The sequence below is a fragment of the Falco punctatus genome, assembly GCF_963210335.1.
Source record: "Falco punctatus genome assembly, chromosome: 7".
NCBI lineage: Eukaryota > Metazoa > Chordata > Aves > Falconiformes > Falconidae > Falco > Falco punctatus.
In genome coordinates this window covers 44,317,831-44,341,250 of record NC_137587.1, presented here as the reverse complement: position 1 = coordinate 44,341,250, position 23,420 = coordinate 44,317,831, and the positions used below count along the sequence as shown (strand labels likewise).

Sequence of the window (23,420 nt, the reverse complement as noted above, 5' to 3'; positions counted from 1 at the left end):
AATGGATGTCACCTGCTCACAACAGGAATCCCCCCATCCCACAGGGCCATCCTTTGTTCCGTGCGGACAGGACGCACAAAGGGGATGTGACGCTGTAGAAAAAGTTAGTTGAAACTTAGAGCCAAAAGCTTAAACATTAGTAACAGCTAGAACAGACAAACCCAGCATCTTTAATAGCTAAAGAGGACAAAGCCTATAGAGCATGGTATATGAGCTCTTAACAACTGTATTACAACATGCTGAATAGCTAATTACAGAATCGGCTGAAAACAACCTGGGAGGATGTGGCATCATACAAGATGACCTCCTAGCAACCACATAGTAATGAAAAAGCAAACCAACCAAACCAATAAAACGCAAGACCCCAGACCTTATTATTACTATTGGTAGGAATTACCACATGAGGTGTGGGGAACCCAGGTTATAAATGTGTAATTGTCCGGGGGTTTCTTTGTTCGGGGTCCCTCTTTGGGGGCAGCCAGCTCATGCTGTAGCACTATTAATAGAAAGTACTTTCATAAAGGAATCTATCTTTCCACTTATGCGGAAACCTAGAGTGGAACCCTGTTCTGGTGGCTGGCATGTGTTACTTCCTTAACAGCAAATCTATGTACGGTATTTAGCATTTCTGGGGAGAAAGGGAGGAAAAGTAAGTAAAAGAGGAAAAAAGCACAAAAGCAACCACATAGGGAAAATGTTATATCTTCATGAGTAAAAGACCAAATGAAGGGTGACAAGGTACCATGGCTTTCTGTTTTTAAAAGAGTCAAATATTGAAGGCTTCAAAATATAAATGGTTAAACTGCAAAACTGTGGCTTTTATTTCCAAACATACAATAAATAGGTCCACCACAACTAGCCTCTAACTTCATTTTACATGGAAGGATTTTAAAATTAGTTTGTGCATATTTAAAAATTAAACTTCCCTTTGCACATAATTCCATACATAACCAAACTGCATTACATACCAGCTTATGGTCTTGGCACTGTGATGCAAGCAACCAATTAGAAACAGAGCTTTGTGGCAAGCACTTGAACAAAACCTGCATTTTCAGTTGTTGATAAAACATGTACTAATGATTTAATCTTTTTCTGTAGTATACAAAAAAAACTTTAGCATGTAAATGCTCAAAAGCAAGTTGTCTTCTCTAATGTTCCTGTAGGGGCTGCAAGGTGACTAAGTGGATTTGTTAAGTGGTCACTATTTGCTACATGATACAATTTTCATACTAAAATATCTTTACTGCATAGTAACATTCCACATTTTCAAATGCAAAAAGAAATCAGATGCAGTCTTATTTTATCCCTCTCACTGAATTTAAAGACATTTTTAACCACAACTCTGTTTCATCACAGTGCAGAAGGCCCTTAATATTTCAAGGATTTATTCAGTCATATCTTTAATACAAAAGTAGAGGCTGAGGAAAAGCCAGAGTAGTCTATACACAATGCACAATCTGTGTACATTCTGAAGCTGTACCTCTTCAAGAACTATTTATACACTCTTCAAACAAATCCCTTTATCCAGCAATTCAAAATACTTTAGATCAGAAGTTTTATATTAGAATCAATACATTATATGCATATAAATACATTTATACCCTTCGGTTGCTAAACAACCCAGATGGCTGCAAGGATGTGACCTGAACTGGTTCTCCATTGGTTTGGGATACCAAATCATATCGGCAGCTAACTGTTAACCAAAACAGTCACAGTAAAAAAAATGGAGATCTTTGCACAAGGCAGGTGTGCCACAGCATCAGTTAAGACTAGAAATACTAGGTGACACCCTGGCCCCTTCAATAGGGCGAGGATTTCAACTTCAGTGAGATGCAACACACAGGCAACATTTTTTTCCTCTGCCGATGCCCCGCTCATGAAGTCTCAGCAGAACAACAACAACAACAACAAAAAAAAAAAAAAAAAAAGTCCCCCCCCCACCCTCAAACAACAAACCAAAGCAAAGCTTTTACAACTGCCAGTTTTCTTACAAGACAGGTGCTGCAGCTTTCAAGAACAAAGTAAAAGTCTTATAATTAAAAAACAAAAAAACCCCCAAACATTTAATGTGCAAGTGTGTAATTCAGAAGACAAGAGCAAGGATCAATATAAACCTCAGTTCAAGCTGAAACACAGTATCCAAACCGTCTTCTGGAAAAATAGTTCTCACTGCAAATCTCATCTTCAGTTAATGAGTGCGCTTATATATACTTATATACACACCTGCCATACGCGCGCACCCCCTGCTTCCCCAGCACAATCTGCAGCAGCAGCAGCAGCCGCCACCGCGACGCTTCCAAAAGCCGACGCGGGCCCCAGCCCCGCTGCGTCCCAGCAGCCAGAGCCCTGAGCTCCCACAGCCACAGCTGCGCCACGGTTCTGAGTCATCCGCACCGACTCACCGCACACCCCTGAGGATCCCAGGAGCCTTCAGAGCAGTCAGCGCTGGTGTCACAAGAAGTGTTCTCAGCTTCGTTTCTTAAAAGGATACAGAAATGTTGACTCCCGGGAGTATCCTCCTCCAAAGGTGCTAGAAGTTTTAAGTTTGAAGCGTTTTTTTCCACAATGCCAGGTATACAAATGTGTATCTTTTTAAATAATATTGCACATAAAAATAATCTTAAAACTTTGTAGTGAAAGCAGGGTTGAAGGACAGTGTTTTCCAAAACAGATTAAAAAGCTACCTGTACACAGTAATTTTTAATTTAAAGAACGCCAAGATTATTCAAAATCTAAGCACATAATACTGACAGAAAAATGTTAAATTGCACAATCTACATATAAATTACATTTGTAAATACTTAAAACTTTTTAAACATTGAATACCCTTGATTTCACAAATCAGCTAGGTCACTGTCAAAGGATCAGCTTAATGAGTTAGAAGTATTTTCCCCCAGAAAAAAAAACAAACCAGAAACAAAAAGACCTGCAGTCTTAGACGAAGCACTGGAAAAAGAGTTAAAGCATTTCAGCTCAGAGGTAGTGCTAAACACATCCAACTAGAAGTCCATTATATTTGGACTATGATGAAATAACGTAGTAAAATGTAGAAAGACTATAAAATTTACAAAAATAAATAGTTCTGAATGCTTTAGAAAATGCAAGAGACTTCATTGATTAAGTGTCTTGATCTGCTTTTCTGACCAAAAGAAAGCAAAGTGTCTCATTTTTAAAATATACCCATCTCTAGTAATGTGTCTGCAATCCACGCAATCCAACTATGCAACTTGACATACGCCAACTTGGCTTAACTCTGATATTAAAAATAAAGTGGAGGCTTTGTAAAAGACCATCTCATATGAAATTTGTTTTGCATGTAAGTTCTTCTGACAAATTAAAAATTGCACATAAAAAAAGTTTATTGAAAGAGGCGTGAGGGGTGATAAGGGTATGTGCTTGTTGTTCCACATACACCCTGGAAGGAAAATGATGATTGCACAGTTCTGATAAATAAATATTTCTTTAAAAAAAAAAATAATCTGCCACTATTTTGGTTTTTAAGTTTTGGAATTATTTAGAAAATCCCACTATGGACAAATTACTTTTAGTTTGTGTTTTAAGGAATTCTTTACAGCTTTTCCAGTGGCTTGTATCCTGAAACCAAATGGAAGTGGCAGTTAAAAAGTATCTTTGGGTAGAACAAGTATCAGGATCCAACAAGAATTTCCATGATGTGGTCCAACTCACTCAGATCTGTTCTACATATCTGAATGTTGCTTGCTGAAGATGAATTACAAGATGGAAAGGTTTTCAATGGTTCTTCTGTAGCAAGAGATGGTGGTCTGGGCGGCATTAGTGGCGGGCAACAAAAGTCTGAATCATACATTGAAGTGTCAATATCTTCAAAAATGTCATCTATTGCCAAATCCTTCAAGTAACTAGTTGAATTTGAAATCTCAAAGGAACCAAACACACATTCAGCTCCCTTCAAATCCTGTCTATCATCTTCTAGTTTTAGACCAGTATTTTCTGAAAACTTTGGCTGGTCGTCTCCAGTAGGAACCAGACAAGTAGGCGGGCTTATATCTTCTACAAAGTCTAAATCCTTCAGAATGGATGAAATAGCAGATGACATATCATCATCTGAAACTATCAGCAGGCTATTTTCAATTGGGTCTTCTACAGACCGCAAGTCGCAACAGTTAGACTCCTGCTGACTAACACCTGAAGGCAACTGAAGAGAAATCCCAGATGACTCCACCCCTGTGTAGCTGTGAGAACTAGGAGCAATGCCAGGGCAGACATTAATTGGCTGCTGGTTACTCTCTTGTCTCATTTCCTCTTGAATTTGCCGTACTGTGTTGGCTATGAGGACAGAACGGTGCAAGTTCGGTTCCACCAGCATTTTGTATGTCTGTAACTTGGTGAGGCACATATTAAGCACCAGCTGCCTCTTAAGTGGGTATGGCAGATTTCGACTGGAATCAAAGGCACTCGAGAGACCAGCCATGTTCTCCTCATAGTCACTCAGCTTGCGTTTTAGACCTCTCCCCAACATGAACCTGAAAGAGAGATGTTAGGAATTAACCTTGGACAAGCCTATCGCTTCTTCTGCAAGATCTCAACAGACACTTTTTGAAAAGCCTGTAGCGTTACAATGTATTGGTTAACTTAGACTCTTAATGCCACAGAACACTGAAAGACAGAGTAAAATCTTAGACAAGATACAACTTGCATTGAGAAGATGCACTTTCCAGCTCTATTGTTTCACAACAATTTAGTCAAGGTCAGGTTGCTTGAGGTTGTGAGCAACCTGGTCTAGCGAAAGATGTCCCTCCCTGCCCATGGCATGGGAGCTGCAACTAGATGACCTCTAAGGTCACTTCCAACCCAAACCATCCTACAAGTATATGATTTTATTTCTTTTAAACAGAAACCACAAAAGAGATATAGTAACTTTTTTTAAAAAATAGCTATATACTTCTAAGGTTAGGTTTTAAGGTTTTCCTTTAATTCTACTATAAGAACACGAACTTAATTATTTAAAATCTGTAACAGGTAAGATTTTTAGATGCTTATCCATTTAAATTATATAGCATACAAACAAATAATTAATGAGAAATATCTAAATGTCCACATGAAATAAACTAGATGCTCATACCAAGGATTACAGTAACTATAGATTATTTCAACATTTTCATTTTAGCATTTGTTTCTACGTACAGTAGATAAGATTGTAAAGCTAGTTTCAACACCCATTTTTATCTCATTAAGGTATTTTTAGCGTCTTGCTCAGTGTCTCTGAGAACCCTCTACAGAATTAATTTCTCTTCCTCTTTGGTGACTTAAAAGTTAATTTACTACAGCTGAACCATCCAGGCAAGACCAACACCATGCCCCCTCGCACAGGATCCTTATATCCATTCCACAGCTTAGTCGTTTAGCTAAAGAGTGGGAGGAAATTTGGCTGTGCCACAGAGCTCGCAGAATGATGATCAGTGCTCATGGCTGCTGGTTCACAGGCTCCTACTGACTTAAGGCTAAGTGGATGCATCAGAGGGCTAGCAAACAGCATTTTAGAAGTGACCAATTCTGGTACATAGCTAAAAGAAAAGACATAGAATTTAGTTGCTTTCAGTCTGCTTTCCATGCTTTTGCACTATAATGGTAGAGCTAGAACACTGTGGTACAAAAACTGTATGCACACACTCCTAAAACATAGGCGATCCAAACAAACACATGCTTGGATATTTTGCAATTACCATTCAAAGTATTTTATTACGGACAACAAGCACTAGGCAACCACTTGCATAAACACAGAAAAGGAGTATACCATGCACAGGAAACCCTGACAAAGTCTCGATTACACACTTCTTGATGTGTCCATGGAATACAGGCACCTCAGTCCCAAATAATTTAAAAAAATTAAGCAATCATAAATTAGACACCCAGTGGCAGATTAAGGGCAGAACCTTCATACACAATGATCCAGACCCTGCACACTGCAGAGGGCCTCCCAACTTCCTTTCATGTGAGCATGGGATGCTGCCAGCAATACCTCAGCTGATTGCCGCAGCTGCCAGCTGCTAGCCGCCTGTTGCTAGACTTTTGGGGACAAGGAGAAGGCAGCAGGATAAAGCCTCTTTTACTTTTGGGATTTCTCCAGATTTGCAGGAAACACTACAGGGCTCCATGGCTACATCCATCTGCTTAGACAAGACTGTTGGAGAACTCAGCTCCTCTGGAGGAACAGAAAGTAAGCAAGCAGTGCATGCTTCTCAGAAAAGACACACAAGAAAAAACAGACAGTTGCTAGAGGAGTTTAAGACTTCTTGATCATGCCCACTTTATTTTTAGGGATGTATGTGGATGAAATTAAATTTATCACAAGAATGTATTTTTACGTACAGGTAGTAGTTTGGTCTATACTTCAGTTTACTAACACGTTCACTATTAAAACAAAAAACTTTTACCACTTTGAATTTTACCAGTGCTGCATTTAACAACTCCGGAAGTCTGGTTTACTCCAAAGTTTTCTGTTAAACTGCCACAGCACCAGCTGATTCTCTTTAAAAAACATAAGGTGTCTGGATGAGGTGTGCCTGTTCACCTAGGTGAACTTCCCACACTTACCACGTATTACTCCTCCATTCCAGCACCAGCAAATAGACCCAGACAGGACCAAGCACTCAGTTACAAACAAAACCAGAAGAAATCTGGATACAAAATTCAGGCACCAAATATAATAACAGAATATATTTGGTGGGGGGCAATGTGCAAGTGTGCACACATGCATGCCTGCATGGCATCCTCAGTCAAACTATCAACTGTCAGCAACCAGTAATTTCAGACACAATCTGTGGAAAAAAATCACAATTATGCAGGACTTTTCAGCAGAACTGTTGCTAAGTATACTAACTCATATCATGAAGACAATTAGTGCCTGCAAATCATAGAAAACTCACAATAAAATTATTAACTCTCCATTTTAAATAGCGTTTAAATGTTGTGTACTACCTAAGGCATTACCCTATACCATTACTATAAGAATAAAAATACACATCCAAATGGCTATTTGTTCACGAAGCAACACTGTTCCCATGCACTGCAAACTAGTTTGCTTTTTTTCTCTCCAGTAATTAAAGCAGACCAAAATTCACACTCACAAGGGAACAAAATTAAGGCCATACAGGGGACAGTAATTCTGACATTTTATACATTCAGAATGCTTGGGGTTTTGGCAATTTACTGCTTTTAATATATTTTAAAATACATATTTACACTTTGTTAGACACACAGGAAACACTAGACATCTATTTGTATTATACAAACAATATTTATTTCCAACACCTCAAAATCATGTGCTACTATTTAAATTCTGTAAGCAAGCTTAAAGAGCAAGCCAACTATCATATGTGATACAGGGTTTCACAAAAACAACTTAAAATGAAACGTTTCATTTTTAAATTCATACAGTAGACTAATTAGACTAAATATTTCATGCTCATACATGCACCCTCCTTTTCATTCCTCAAATTTCCTTCATAAAATTTGTCCCAGAGCATTCTAAAAATATATAACAAAGCTTGAGCATGACAGCACTCTGAACTATTAAAAATGAAGTGCAAGAAACATTATTTGCTCCAACTCCAAATGTTTCTATTTAAACTCCACGCCCTCTTGATGTCAAAGATTATTTTTATTTTTTTAAATACACAAACGTAGTCCTATCTTATGCTTTATAAATTGTGGCTGTTTAGCACGATTTTTGCCTAACTGCAAGGATCCCCAAGACTCCCTCCAGGAGCTAGATGACTTCAGAGGTTACATAAAAATTTGGAAAAGGCTTATGAAAACCAGACTACCACGGGTACAGTGGATTTAAAAATGACTAGTGTCATGGTTGCTACAGGAGACATTAAATTTCAGTTCTTGTCAAACACACTCAGCTGCTGACCTACAAAAGATACAAAGCCCCTTTGTTACCAGCTAATCTACATTTTATCAGGCCTTCTGCTTTACTTTCTAACACAAGAATTTCTGGCAGGGTCATATCCTTAACAAACTATTCCATATTTTCTAAGTAACTTGTCCATTGTGTATTAGCACACGCATTCTAAACCCCCAAATTCATACACCAAATGCTCTCTTTTGATAGCACTACTTTGTAAAATAATGTCATCAATATCTTACATAATTATGCAGTGTTTGCCCCACTTCAATTTTTGGTACTAAGGAAAAGAAACCAAAGTTTACACAAAAATCCAAGCTACCAGGCCCCAACAATCCTGTATTACCAAGTGATTGCTGCACAGCTGTCAGTCCTTTCCATCAGCTGACGGTACAGCAGAGACAGTTCAAAGAGGTGCAAGTTGGGCATGCTAAAACAGGGTGCCTAGAAACTGCACTCTCCTTACTCCAGCTTAATTCCAGGAACCTACTCAGATCTCAAAAAACTGGATCAAGTAACAGGATTTTGGAACGTGCCAATCTGATAATTCTGTAAATTGTAAGTAAATAAACTGAACAAAAATTAAAGTTTATGCCAACTTCAAATGTGAGGTCTACACATAGCTATTCAATAATAAAAGAAGCAAGCTGTAAGTCACCCTTCTCTTGAACTCCAAGAAGTCCAACAACAAAATTTTTCTTTTTATTGCAGATGCTCTATTTTAGAATCTTTTGCCATGAAAAATCCAAGAACAATGAGGAACATCACATCTCAATTTTTTTTCCGGCATTTTCTCATCCTCTCTCATTACAGCAATGCAAACTGAGCTGCAGGCCATTTATGGCAGGCTTTTTAAACTAAAATTATTTTGCAGATATAAAGAAAAGGAAGCAAAGTGAACTCCAAGTTTACAAGTGCCAAACTCTCCATCCATGTGACTGAACTACAAAGGAGTCTGTGCACAGAAATTCTGCTCCCGACAGCATGTTCCTCAGCTCCTTCCAGTTCCATGTAGGACATTTCATAGAAACTCCTCTGGGCTAAGATGGGAAGAAACATCCATGGACTGCAATTCTACACCATACCAGGGTCTGAAAAAACTTGGGAGGGAAGAGGCACATCCCTGGTTGGCAAATTCACACAGAATACCAAACAGGCCTAGTCACAGTGTGCAGCTACTCAGAAGAAACATTCCAGGCTACCAAGAAAAATCCGCATCGCAATGCGTTGTGGACAATACAGGACTGGTGCCACCATTTCAGAGGGAAAACACAGCTCCATCTGTCACAGGGTCTGATAGTGCAGTGCAGCTGCCACTGCCGCATGGTTAGGAAGTACAGCTGGAAACAGTCACAAACAAGAATGCAGCATGTGAAAACCTTTGATTACTTCTATCTGGGCAAACCACTTGATTTCCTCTTCCACACCTTCCAAGAAAAGTTTTAGTAGCAAGTTAAACAATGTTTAAAACTTAGAACAGAACAGAGCTTTAACTTTCAGTAGAGAAAAGCTTCAAAAATAATGTGTATATAAAACACGACTGCCAGGGTTAGTATTGTCTGAACACGGAGTTTTCACACATAAACCAAGCACTACAGTCAACCACATGAGAGTTATTAATTTACCACGAAACAATATGCTTAAATAGCAAAATCATCAATAAAGTACTTGGCCTGCACTATGCAGGTCAAAATCATTTAATTGATAGTGGTCCCTTTTGGTTTTTCTTCTTAGGATATTATTAAATTCAGACTGGCTTGATCCTTTCCATACAGCCACACTGTTGCATTTTTCAGCCTAACACTGTCTAAATGCGAAAAATTACTTTCTCTTGTAGGACAGAAAAATCATATTTGAATAGGTGAAAGCTGCCCATCCAGTATTCATTCAGTAATGCAACTTACGTATTAAAATCAGAATTAGAGACTAGTTGCTATTGTAATTTGGGTAATTCCCTTTCAAAGTCTCCTTTGGCTCATAACTGTAGAAAGCACGTAATAATAAAACCAGACTGAAGTCTCTTCGGATTGTAAACTTGTGTTAGTGACTGACCAAAGCTGGCTGATAACCTGATTTCCTGCTCACCCCTCTTCCCTGGGCACACATTTCACAAGCACACATCTACCTGCAGGAAGTGCAAAGGAAGACAAACATCCCTATAATTATGGCTACTTCCCAGAATTATTTTATGTAAGCCACACTATTTTTAATGATAAATCCTTCTCCTACCCAACACACATTTTAGCTTAAAGCTATTAACGAAGTTGTGTTGCCTAAGTGGTGGACTAGGCTCTTGACTAGTATTCCATGTATAGGAAGCTGCACAAGGAAAAGGTAACGCTGAAGGTATGGGTAACACAGTATAAATCCTTTCCTCCTATCCGGACTTAACACTGATCACGTAAACGTGACTTACGTAACACAGTAAGCTGTCAGACTACACAGAACAGTGTATCTGATCTGGTGCCTTTAGCAAGTGTTGGAGATCCCCATAACATCTTGGCTGTTAGCAAAAGTTAAGAGGAAGTGAGGGAAGGAGGATTAAACACCTTAGAAAACACTGAAGTAAAAACTAATTCAGACCTGAAGACACTTTAAAATACACAAAATTGTATTTAAGTCCATTGCCTCCCCACCCCCCACCAGCCCTGCCCCAGTTTAGCCAAGATGAGTAACTGCTGGAGAAGGCAGAAGTGACTAAAAGTGTGCATACAGGGAGGAGTGCAGTCCTACCAGCTTACTCCCATACCTAAAGTCCTATGTAACAACTTCTTTACAGGAATTAGAAATGGCCAGAAAATAGCTGCTCAAAAAAAGCATAAGTAATGTCGACTTTCTGGTCACCAAATCCTGACTTATAATACACCTAAGTCTGTTTCTACTAAAGCAACTGGAACACAGAACCAACATATGCTACTGTTCAGACTTAAACAAACCAAACCAACCCCACCCCCCAAAACCACAGAGAAAAAACCCCCACACCTATGGATGTGCCTAACATCCTTTCCCATATTTTGAAAATAAAGAGTAGGCTGAATAGTATTCATTAAGTAGAGGAAAGGAACGAGAGGAAGACTGAGTATAGTACAGAATTAGTCTGGAATTCATAACCTTCCCGCTGTCACTTCACTATTTGTGGAAGTAGAGAATAAATATGTACCATACACTAGTATTTTAGGAGCTGAAACGATGTTTACAAAGCACTTGGGAGTAAGTTTTAACTTGATTTAAAAGTTAGTTTGAATCCCACAAACACAACCTACTTATGTTACATCTAATGTTACCTAGAAAATTCCTGCACTTCAAGGACATCTTCCTAAGTTCCTTACTCCCATTTTACTTCAAAAAGCACTGTTAAGAGCTTTGCTTTACAGACTACCACAGCTAAGTTTCAGGGCACATTTCACACTGAAGAAGAAACTCTCTTTAGGATGCGTAGCTTCCACAAGCTACATCAAGTGGATCTGGGCTGTTTAAACCAGTAAATGGACCATATTGTCAGCAGCTGCTATTTATCACTACAGGCTAATATAGCTGCTGAGGCAGTACCAGTTTTAAGTAGAGAAAAACTTCCATCCTTAAAAGAGAACAAACTAAACCACTGCCACTCTTCTCCTTCCTCTCCCCCTCTACACTTGTGTATTTAGTTCTGCATTTATAAATAAAGCTCACAGGTATGTATTTTTAATAAGAGTGTGTTTAACAGATTTTTTTCTCAGGAATTTTGGGTGGATATTTTTTTTTAGCCCAAGAAGAGCTCAGAATAATTTAAACTAAGGGTCAACAGTAGCTCGGAAAAAGCTAACTAAGTTAGCTTAGTAACAGAGTTACTAAATCTAGAAACTCCCATAGTAAAACTAAACTGTAATTAAATGAGATTATAAAGGACTCCAAACAACAAGAACCAAACCACCACAGTTCCACAAAAATATCTCACTGGAGAGATAAATGATCATTAGAACTGCAAATGCGATGACATACCTCTTCACAGCTTGTTCTAATCAGCTGAACAGTTCTCAATTGGTTTTCTTTATGTATCTATGTACTTCAAATATAGATACTGGATGTATTCACCTACATAACACTGACATGTATTTTAAAGTTAGAGTGATTTAAGTAAAGATCCATTAATAACAACAGTTATAGCCTAATAATTATATCAAATCAGCATGCCCATACTTTTAACAGAAAAAAATCAGACCATTAACAGTAAAAGCAATGAAGGGGAAAAAGAAAAAAAAAAAAAAAGAGCAGCTTTTCTCCTGATAGAGGACCATGAATATACTCTAGGTCTCTGTATGGGATATTTAGGTAAATAAATTCCAGTAACCAAATCAGAAATTGCTTTAAATTTTCTCTAACAGAATGGCACACAACAGTTCTTCAGTATCCGAAGTACCTTCTCCTCACAAGACAGGACTGTAATACTCAATTTCAGCAGCTGAGCAGGGGCTCTCACTATAGAATTGAGGCTGTATTTAACAAATTTCCAAGAAATATGATCATATGGAAGTATTAAATTCTTTGTTACCTTATACAACTTCCTCATTATAAAAGAAAAAAAGTAATGCAAATTCAGACTAGTCAAACCAAAGACCTTATACTATCCCATGAGCCTAAAGCACTTTAATTATATATCACACCCGTTTTTAAAAATTGTATTTTACTTTACAATTCTAGCCTGAAAAATAACATCTACAACTGATTATCAGAAGACATGCTATGCACATAAGATATGATTTCATAAAAACATACAATTAGTTACCCTTAGAAAACAGAAAGGAGTTCAGGCAGGAAGATTCCAGATTTTGCATAAAGTGTGGTCATCCAAGAGTCTTGAACTATGCAAGAGGCCAAGCCATCCACCGAGGTAGGATGATGTGACACTTGAGGGGAAAAACAAAACAAAAACAAAACCAGAGTATTTCATTACCATGTCATTTTTTTAAGTATAAGCACACAATTCAATACAATTTTTTAAACTGATTGTGCTAAACCCTATTGAAACAGGAAAACTGAGTAAGAAAAACTGAAGTTCATGAATACACTGAAATAAGAGGAGGACCTGAGAATTTCAGCTATGAACACATAAAACATGGAAATAATCTTCTACAAATGAACGCTACAGAATAGAACACTGATCCTTTAAGTGTTAGGCTTTAGGAGGAGAACTTGCATTTATACTTCTTCAGGTTACTGAACACCAGTTTACAGTCTTAATAGTTTCAGAAAAGACAATACCATGAACTGTACAGAAGTAAATTTCAGAATTAACCCAACATTTACAGGCTGCAAAAGGAGTTAGGATTTTTATTAAATTCCCCAACTTTCCTCATTTTCAGCATACACAAAACCAGTATGAGAAGATAGATGGCAGGATGTCCTGTGATTGCATGTAACGTAGCATCATTTTCACCAAAACTGTGATAAAGCAACACCTGCAGTTTGGCTAGAGAACACACAGATTAAATCATGGATTAGATCAAGGCACTGGAAACTTGTGGGAAATGCGAAAAGGCTGAAGTGACAATAAACTATGGACTAAGCTAGACGATAAGGAGGGAACTGCTCGATCCATGCTCTTAAGGTCTCAACACCACCTGAAGAATCAGTTTCTTAATTCCAAGAATTAAAAGCCCTTATACATGCCAACAGTCTCCCATACAGATTATATTCAACATGTTTGTTTGTGCACAGTATATGTGTGCACACACAGACACCTGTCCCCCAACTACAGCAAACCAACTGCTTCACAAATTTACCATGAGAACATGAATCAGTACTTATCCAGATACTACACAGTCCTTCACGATCAAGGGTTCATATGGCACTTTACAAATCTTAATACATGGTGCAAGGCAGTCTTACATTTAGACAGACAGACAAGTACAGGAATAAAGTTCATCTTACATAGCAACTAATAGCCTGATGCTAGCAAAGGGGTACTCTGTTTACAGAACCTTGGAACTGTAAAGATGCAGTAAAACAGCAGCATCTGTGACCTAAGAACACCAAATCTAACCCACAGCAACGAACACATTATTATCTCCCTCCTCATTCTAGAAGCTGACTTCTTTCCCATCCTAAAGAGATCCAGGCTATTTGTAAATAAAAACACCAGAACAAACACACAAATGAAAATTCATAACCTATTTGCTTTGAAACAGTGGCACTTCAGAAGGTCACTACTGAGGTTTAATAAAGTGTACCTGTTAGGTCACTGCAGAGGTGTACATTCATTGCATTTTCTATACAATTAAAAGAAACAAACAAATGTTTTACAATGTGAAGTCTTTTTAGCATTAAAGTATCCTAAAATCTAACAAGCATGCTAAAAGTTGAAAAGTTTCAGACTTCAGCACCTTTGTTTAAAAAAAAAGTAGCTAAAAACCTCTTCTAAAAAATTAATACTGTTAGTTGTATTTTAGAAGTCCAACCTTTTCCTAGAAGGTGCTGAAGTCCAGGAAGTTACCAGACTTAATTCCTTTATTATACAATTTAAAGGACTCCTGCAAAATTAACTGCTGAAGTTACGATTTTTGCCCTAAATGATTTCACACGCTGGGACAAGTGTCAGGAAGAAGCAGAGGTAAAGGTTACTAGGCTTAGGTTTTTACAATGTGTTAAAAACCCCGAAACCATAGAAGACACACAGTAGCAGTAAATCACCATGAATTACACGTCCAGTAGATTATTTTTGCTTTCACTGTTTTCCCTTGCAGTCTCCTAGTACCTGTTCACAGGTCACTTTAGAAATTTGAGATTACAGCATTCATTTAAACGTCAACGGTATTTTCCATATCACAGTTAACTGCGTTAATCAAAAAACCTCAGCTGAATCAGAAACAAAGCACAAAACTCCTGCACAGGGGCTCCTACCTATGTTTTTGGAAATTAACCGTTCCAACACAGTTTGGAAAATTCCAGGCCTATCTAGGGGAGGATTATTAACCGCGTCTATTAGCGAGATGAATTTCCGACATGCATAAAAGAGACCAAGCTTACGCTCCTCCAGTTTCACCCACCGACTTGTAATTCGGACTCACACACACGTTTCTCGAGCGAAACAAAACCTGGTATTAAAAACGTAACTGCAACAAACACACAAGTCGCAACTACCAGGAGGCAGCGATCAGGAGGGCCGGAATGAAAAGGCTGGCGACGGAGGGAGAGCCGCTTCCCTGCCCGCAGCCGCCCCTGCGAGCGCACCGGCCCCGCCGCAGCCCCGGGAGCTGCCACCATTTGGCCTTTGTGGCAGGCGCCGGGCTGGTACTTCCTGCAGCGGCCGCCCGCGCCCCCCCGCCGCGGGCAGCGGTAACCGGAGACAACCCCGGGCTCCCGAGCCGCGAAAAGTTCGCACTCCGCCCCCTCCCGCCGCCCGGCTCGCCGAGACCCCGGCCGAGCTAATTATAACTGCGCGAACAACTTCCACCGCGGTCCCCGCGCCCGCCGGCCTCCCCGCCCGCGGCCGCGCCCGCCCCCCCCCCGCCCCAACTCCTCAGGGCCCGCCGCGCCCACCCCCCCGCTCCCGCCGGCCCCCCCCACCTGTCCCCGCTCCCGCCGGCCCCCCGCCCTCACCTCGCCCGGCCTCCGCGCCCTGCCCCCAAGGCCCCCCCCCGGACTTCCCGCTGTCCCCCCGCCCTGACCAGCCGTTTCTGCGCGGCCGTTACCGCCACCCCCACACCGCCCCCGGCACCGTGCCGCCTCCCTGCCCCCAGGCTCGTCGGCCCCACGCCCGCGGAGGAGGGAGGCTGCCCTCCCGCCCCCTGCCCCCTCGCGGTGCCTCCCTCAGACACCGCCCGGCCCCAGCCCGGCCTGACTCTGCCCGGCTCCCCACCTGGGAGCGGAAGAACCCCCGCCGCTCCTTCGCAGCCTGCCGTGCCCTCCCTAGCCAGCCGGCCGGGCTCCCTTCGGCGGGGCTGGGACTCCGACCGGGAGGAGGAGGTGGAGGCGAGTACCACCCCCGCCGGGCCCCGGCAGCCTCCGCTCCGCCCTTCCCTCCGCCCGCGGCGCCCACAGCGGCGGCGGGGGTGGGGAGGAGGGGGGCGCTGCGTGCACCGCGCCCGCCAGCTGGCCGCTTTCCCATTGGCCAGTGGCCCTTTCAACCTGCCCAGCAACCATTTTCTCACTGGCCGGCGAGCCGAGGGGGTTGGACTCCGACTGGCCCCGCGGCAGCGTCCAATGAGAAATCTGGGCGAGCCAAGGTAGGCGGTGCCGCGCGCCGATTTCACCCAATCGGAAGACGGGCGCCGCCGAGTCCCCCGTCCCCCCGGCGCGGCGCTCCGGGAGACGGCCCCGCCCGCGCGGAGCGGGTGCCGCTGACGAGGGGCGGGGGGGGGAAGGGCGGAGCGTGCGGGCGGGCACGAGGCGGCGCGAGGCGCGGCCGCACGCGCTGCTGCCCGCGGGCAGGTCCGGCCCCACCCGCCGCCGGCGCGGTCCGCACCCGCGGTGGGCGCCCCCCCCCCGCTGTAGGCGCTACCACCCGCACGTCGGGGTTCGAACCGACCCGCGGCGACACCGGCTGGCCCCGCGCTCCACACCCCTGATAATTTTCGGCTTAAACTGGCAGCCAGCCGCTGGCCGAGAGGGCCACGCTTCGGTGGGAGGCACCAGCGGGGCCTCCGCAAAGCCCCGCTCCTGCAACTCCCGTCTCCAGGGCAGTTGGGAAAGCAGGCACGCACGTCCCTCCACCGGCAATAACACCACCTCAAGCATTGCGCAATCCCTCCATAAATACTCACTTCATTTTTTTTCCCCTCCCGTTTAAAGATGAGGTAGCTTTGGCCACACTCAAGCCCCCCCTCATCTTTGCTTTCCACTGGCGTTTGCGTAATCAAGTTCTGTTGGCACAAGGGGCTGTACAAACCAGATTTCAAAATCAGAGGTTGGAGCGTTTGCAAAGGTTGATTTGGAGCCTCCAGTACACGAGGAAGCCCCCGCCGCGCCCCGCTCTGCAGCGGGGTGGGTTTACCTGCAGGGCAGGCAGAGCCACGCGTGGAACACCAGCGCTGCCCACCCTCACACAGAGGTTACGCACTGGTCTAATAAATACTACAGAAACTGTCAGAGACGATCTACAACTTTGCTGAAAGATCAGCTACTTTTTCTCATTATTCAGCTGAAGAAAACCAATGGCTGTTTGAAACCCCTCAGGTCCAACAGACGCAAACCCTTCTGCCCACCGGTGGCACTCGCGCAGGGGTGGGAGCGCAGCGGGCCTGCGGCCTGGCGGAGGGGGCAAAGGGCATGGAGAGCCGTGGCTGAGCCCCGCAGGACCCGCGGCTGGAGGCGAGGGGACCCCCACAGCGTGCTGCCACTGCTTTCTGGGCCACAGCTGTGCTCTGACCTCCCTGCCGGGGGTCACAGAGCACAGAAGGGGAGCTAGTGCTGCCGCCAGAAGCATTAATGAATCCTTTCTGACAAGATGTGTCGGAGAGGAGGATGCCTCCTCAAATGGCTGAGGGGTGACACCCCTGCCCCCATGGTCCATCTGCTGCACCAAGTATAAGCAGGGGACTGGTGGCAATGCTGAAGGGGAGGAATGGACCAAATATCCCCCCATACCCTTTCCCTTCCCATCACACACTGTGGCTTAAGTGGAAGAGTAACACCAAGATGTTCAGGATTCTTCCGTCTGCTCAAGTCAACCAGGGACAATCAGAAGTATTGCACCAGGACCGACCCCTGCCATATGATAGGGATTATCTCCGAGGAATAGATACAGGATAGGCGCATGAGGGGAGCCAGTGTCGAAGGGTCAGATCACATCGTTAGTGATTATGTCTAATGCAACACATAATTTAACTAGCAATAACTTGAGCAAAAATGCTGTTTTCTAGACTTGGCCGCCACTGACCAAAACTGCACGACCTCCGGGCGGCCCCGCCACAGCAGCAGAGCGGACAATTCACACCTCTCAGCTGCAGCGAGTGGATGCAATACCTGAGCCACACTGCCATCCTCCTCCCATTAGGCGGACCTCTCAGAAAGATATCAACACCCATCACCCTGCTTCCCCCACTCCGTAAGTGTGGATCACCTCATGTGATCAGCTGTTTTGCAACCAATTTTTGTTTTAACAGAAAAGGGTGCCTGTGCCTCCTACAGCCGGCATTTCTAGGAAGGTCAGTTCCACTTCATACATGCTCTAACAAGATTGAAAAAAAAATAATTAACATGGAGTTGTTCAACTACACACATCAGAACTTTAGACTTATAGCCTAACATTTGGAGGTGGTCAACAGAAATTACACAAAATACAGTGATTATTTGCAAACGGTTTTGTCACTTTTTCACTCACGTCAGCAGTGGGACTCACGGAAGAGAACTGGAACCCAGTTCACCTTAGCGATGTTTATGTCCCATGCAACTCAAGCTAGAGAAGCTGTGCTTGTCTCACAGGCTTAAGAATTCAGAGGTATGAGCTGGCATATAAGGTCTTTCTTGACAAAGGTTTTCTTTAAAGGGCTCTTACTTTCTCAAATGAGGTCACATTCTAGGAGTCTTTAATACTCAATCCTTGAGGCAAACACAGGACTTAACAATATGATGTTTTTATGATTTAAACATGGGTCTTTCAGTATGACTTACTATACTCACCTCAGCAGGCCAGAATACCATTCTCATGATCAGCGTTGCTTTTGCAGCAAATTTTGCATTAACCAGAAAAAAAACCCAACCCCAAAACCAATCTGGGTCTCTATATATCACTCAACTGAAAGTATTACTGGAGGTCAGCTACTTCTACTTACCTTCGTACTAGGCGTCTACTCAAAAACACAGTTCCAGGAACACAGGAACTAATGAAGACTGCTTTCCTATGGATTTATGCCTGTGATTAATTGCCTCTGTGTCTAAGGTACAAGCTCTAATTGAAGCTGGTCTTATGCCTGGAAACTTATAAATGTCTCTCCCTTATCTGGATTACTGGATATCAGTACAGAAAACAGTTTTCTTCTGATCTCTTTCACCTCCCCACTTAAAAAAAAAAAAATTCTAAAAATACAGTGACTGTGAGACCTGCCAGATTTGGTTGACATTAATTAGCTGTTCCAAAGCTGAATGACAGAACAATCGTGTATGCTGTACTTCCATAGGAAGGTGAGAAAGAGTAGTGCCTGCTGCACTAAAGTCTGGTTAGTTTTACCACCTCTTTTTGGTGGTAAAGCCTCTGTGAACTACTAACTAATCTTACACCTATTCAGGTTAAAAGAAAAAGCCATGACTGAAGATGGTAAATTACAAAAAAACCACAAAACCCAATCATATTACTTAGTATTTGTCAAGAGTACTAAATAAGCCATTATTCTATTTTGTCAAAAGAATCACAATTTACAGGGAAAAACACTTTCTCTGTATACCTTTCAAACAAAGCAGAGGCACATAACCAAATCATGTTACTGGGCTTCAATTAAAACAAATAACCTTTCAACAGTTTTATCTTAAACGTCAGTCATCTCACTGGACAAAAAAATCCCAACACCAAGTGCTTTCCATAGCTAGTGTTTCTCTCAGTAATGATCTCAAACACAGAAAAGTGAATTTGTTAAGAAGTACTGGCTTTATCCTGTTGATTATTAAATTATTTTGGTGGGTTTTTTTTTTTAGCAACATACCTGCTCTTCCCTTTAGAAGTCCTGTTTAGGAAGCTTGTGCAACCACGGTTGAAGTTACATTACGTTTTCTTGATCTCCAAGACTTGTCTGTAATTGGCACATGAAAACCACAATATACTGTTCCTTTGTTGAAGTATTTTACTATTGCAGTATGTACTTGCCACATCCCACATGCTCCCAGGGGACTTCCAAATACAGCAGATGTGTGGATACAATTTCTTTTTAATTCTGTTTTTGCAAGTAGTCATGTAATCACCTGTATCTTCAATTATTCTTCCCTAAAATGATGACAGCTAAAATTACTGAATGTTTTCCCTGCAATGGAAAGTTGTCTCTAGCTTTATATTTTTCTGTTGACACATTGGTTGTGCATCAACATTTGCCACAATAATTCTTCAGGTCATAAAACACTCATTTTGGGGGAATCCTGGCTGAGCAAATGAGTAATTGTTTTTTTTTAAAAAAGGTACCATATAAACTTATAAAAATAATGTCAGATAATAACATTTTAGTATTTTTCACTAGCTTTAAAAAAAAAAAGTCACTATGGTCATCTGAAGTAAATCTTTTTCCTGACACCTTCAATGACTCAGCAGGATTTCATCTCTTTGTGGAATTTCCTTGAAAAAAATAAGAAAATTTATCTTAACTATCAGCTTGCAAGAGACACCAAAAGGAGTTTAGACAATCTTTGTGCAAGCTTATATTTGAACAAACCAAACTGACAAAAATACGTATGTTTCTAAGAGGTACATTTAATTTCTTTGGAACTTGGTGGGTTTGTACTTTTATTATTAGTCACATAGTGTGAAATCACATTCATTTAAGACTCGATGAGCAATCAAAATTTCTCATGATCAGTCATGGTTTTTTTGTGCATGAGGGACTATACACATCCTAGGCCTGAGACAAAAAAATACTTTCACTTTGAACAGAAGTCACTTTTGAAAGCATTTTTATTTGTCTTATCCTAGATGTCAGCAAATAAATGGGTATTGTTTTCATCCTAGCTTTTGACGGTTTGTTTAGTTATATGGCAATATGGAATAAGTCGCAGAACTGTAAAGCAGTCATACACTCAAATCAATATTCTGAGGCACAAGACATCCATAATAGTCTGATAATTACAATATAAAACTATACTATCAGTCAATTTACAATGCTTTTTAAAATGCCTACTACAGCAGTCCAGACATACCTGAGACTTCAAAAACAGCCTAAGGACAGCTTTGAAAACAGGTAATTCCTGGTGAGTGTGAAGACTCCTGTGTGAATCCCTAACCTGCTCAGGGCTGAAACCCCTCACAGCTGCACCACGGAGGCAGTCTGGAAAGGTGCTTTTCATCCAAAGTAATGATTCCCTCTTCGTTTACCAAATTTGTTCTTTAGGCAAATTGGCTACATTCACAGGCAACATCTTTTGCTAGATAACTCAGAGTGCTGTGGAACAGAGAGGAGATTTAAAAAGCCCAACAAACAACAAACAGGGAAGCGATAAGCAGACAAGGGAGGAGAAATAAAACCACAGGCACAGAGACAGAAGGGGACAGATATTCAAGGTTACCTGAGAAGGAAGCAGATTTGGTGTTAGCTATTTGCTTGAAAGTACTTTCTTTTGTGCAAGTCTACAGCTGAGTTATGTCATTCAGACCGAACAACCTTGTTTCAGACACGGCGCTGACTGCCATGCAAGTTTCACGACTCTTTTCCCTAGGAGCACATAAAAGAAAAAAGGCTGGTAGAAGTAGCAGCAAAATCTGGTAGAAGCCTCCCCTAATTTAACAGAGGTTAAATTATTTCCCATTTATATGCAGAAATTAAGAAAATCACCACCAGGAAGTATCATCCCATGCCATTTGTAGGAACAGTTCATAAACCAGGTAATTTTAAAATTCACCATCTCACAGACACTCCGTCATTTCTGATGCCTCCAAGTATATTAGAGGAATACTCAGAGGGGAAATACAGTGCATTAACCTTTAAGTGATGCATATTTAGCTAAGACCTCCTTGGACTAGCCAAGAAATGACAATGCAAGTTAGAAACCAAAGCTCCCCCTGCCTCCTGCCCCCCCCCCCAGGAGAGGTGAAGGCACGCAGCAGGAACAGCTGCAGCAGACGGAGGCACGCCAATAAAGCAGCAGAGAGACAAGCTGATTTTACTCCGACTGGTCCTTGCAAAATCAGACCAGGTCTGGGCACACATCAGTTCTGTATGGTGACTGTGCAAGTTTCAGCAACACAAATTCTTATCTCAGCTGAAGACTTGAGCCAAGGTATCAGGCATGTAAAAGCACATAAGATTTGGCATAAGTTTTAAGAACATAATAGAACAGGATATATATTTGTTTAAATGCTTAACTACATAAATGCATACTTACCTAATACCTGTCCCGTTAAGTCAAGTAGTCTTTACAAATTGCTCTAACCAGGCATAGCTTTCCCAGTAAAGGAAGGCACCCAGCATCATGCTTTGTACAGCAAGATATTCAGTTTTTTATATATATATACACACGTGCATTTGACATATACAGTTTAAGAATTATGAAAAATTATACTAATTCCTACCTGTAACACGGAGACTGATGCACACTAAGCAGGGGGAGGAGAGCATCTTTTTAAATACCTTAACATGCAATTGCTCATTTAATGACAATGGGGATGGGGGCGCAAAGGGGAACACCCACAGTTGTTCAAACCCCTAGGTTTTAAACCACAGCTCAGAGCAGTTTTGGGGGACCTTCCCAGAGGGACAAGAAAATACTTAGTTATTCAACTCAATGCTGACATTCCCTTTAGAAAACTTTGAAACTGCCTGGCTTTCTGCTTTACCCTAAGGCATCTGGTGTCCAATTCAGGGGACCTATTCACACACAGAAAAGCATCAAGGAAAATTTCCTGCAGATTTATAATTTGGAAGGAATCTCTGATATGACAACAAACACTGCCAAATAAAACAGCCTGTTATTTCTCTGTGATATGACAATTCACATCAATATTTGTACCCTCCTGAAGCAGTACGTACTACTGCTACACTTTTCAGTTACAAGTGGTATCTCTATTGATTAAGACATGTAGTATTGGCTTGTTTCTTTCATCCAGCTACATCATATGGACTAAAATTGCAAGTATCTGTATGGTATTTCATCCTTTAATATGAAGTTACTAATCAAACTTCAATTGAGGAAGCAATGTTTAATTACTACAGTAACTACAGATCATCTCATGCCAAGTTTGATACAAGAAACATTTCAAATTCACTAGACTCATACTAACTGCATGGTTTCAAGCGACTGAGCTAGTATGCATTCAACTACCAAGTTTGAAAAAATTAGCAAAATTATACCAGTTTTGCCCAAACCAGATGCTTCTAAAGCACTTGTTGAAACCATGAGCTCAGTTGGTCTCTTTTTATGCAGGTGACACTAGAACATCCATAACACCCCACCACCCCCACCCTCCCCTTTTTAGGTGTTTGAGAATCTGAAAAGGGTAGTGTGTAGCAGGTAAGGTCACTTGTGGGAAGGCTGAGTCTGTCGGGCACAGAATGGTACTCTTCACATTCAGTGACTCATTTGGCTCAAGTCTACAAAAAACAACAGTTACTGGTGGTTATCTTCCCCTGGCACAACCAATGCTAACACATTCCAGAAACCAATCAATCCTTTCTGCCCTTCTCTACCTCCCTGCTAGTTTGGGGCTCTTCCCCAATACCAGCTTGTGAAGGTAAATTTTTGTCATTTTATAACAAAATCATACGCTCTACTCGATCTATCCTTTTCCTCTGAAAAAGTCTCACAGGAATAAGTCTAATTATACACACTCTAAAATGAGCGTGAGTACTTGAAGACAGGAACACCATCCCATGTGGTATTATCTTCTGTTATTAAAAAAAGGCCAAGAGGAAACGCTTGG

At 41.7% G+C, this 23,420-nt stretch overlaps 1 protein-coding gene across 5 annotated transcripts; it reads right to left on the bottom strand.

The window, feature by feature from the left end:
• Positions 1-797: 797 nt before the first annotated feature.
• LOC308067829 (SERTA domain-containing protein 2-like) lies at positions 798-16,324 on the bottom strand. 5 transcript variants are annotated; one of them, XM_080397335.1, is made up of 5 exons: positions 15,729-16,244; positions 12,657-12,777; positions 10,308-11,975; positions 9,108-9,318; positions 798-4,502 (listed from the first exon to the last, which is right to left on the bottom strand). In XM_080397335.1, the coding sequence occupies exons 4-5, from the start codon at positions 9,170-9,172 to the stop codon at positions 3,647-3,649; spliced, it is 921 nt and encodes a 306-aa protein (XP_080253461.1). In that variant the 5' UTR covers positions 9,173-9,318; positions 10,308-11,975; positions 12,657-12,777; positions 15,729-16,244; the 3' UTR covers positions 798-3,646. The 5 variants fall into 5 exon arrangements, 4 of the variants coding, with proteins under 4 accessions (XP_080253461.1, XP_080253459.1, XP_080253458.1 ...); XM_080397333.1 differs by lacking the exons at positions 9,108-9,318; positions 10,308-11,975 and having other exon boundaries at positions 12,647-12,777; positions 15,729-16,236; XM_080397332.1 differs by lacking the exons at positions 9,108-9,318; positions 10,308-11,975 and having other exon boundaries at positions 15,729-16,223.
• Positions 16,325-23,420: the final 7,096 nt, after the last annotated feature.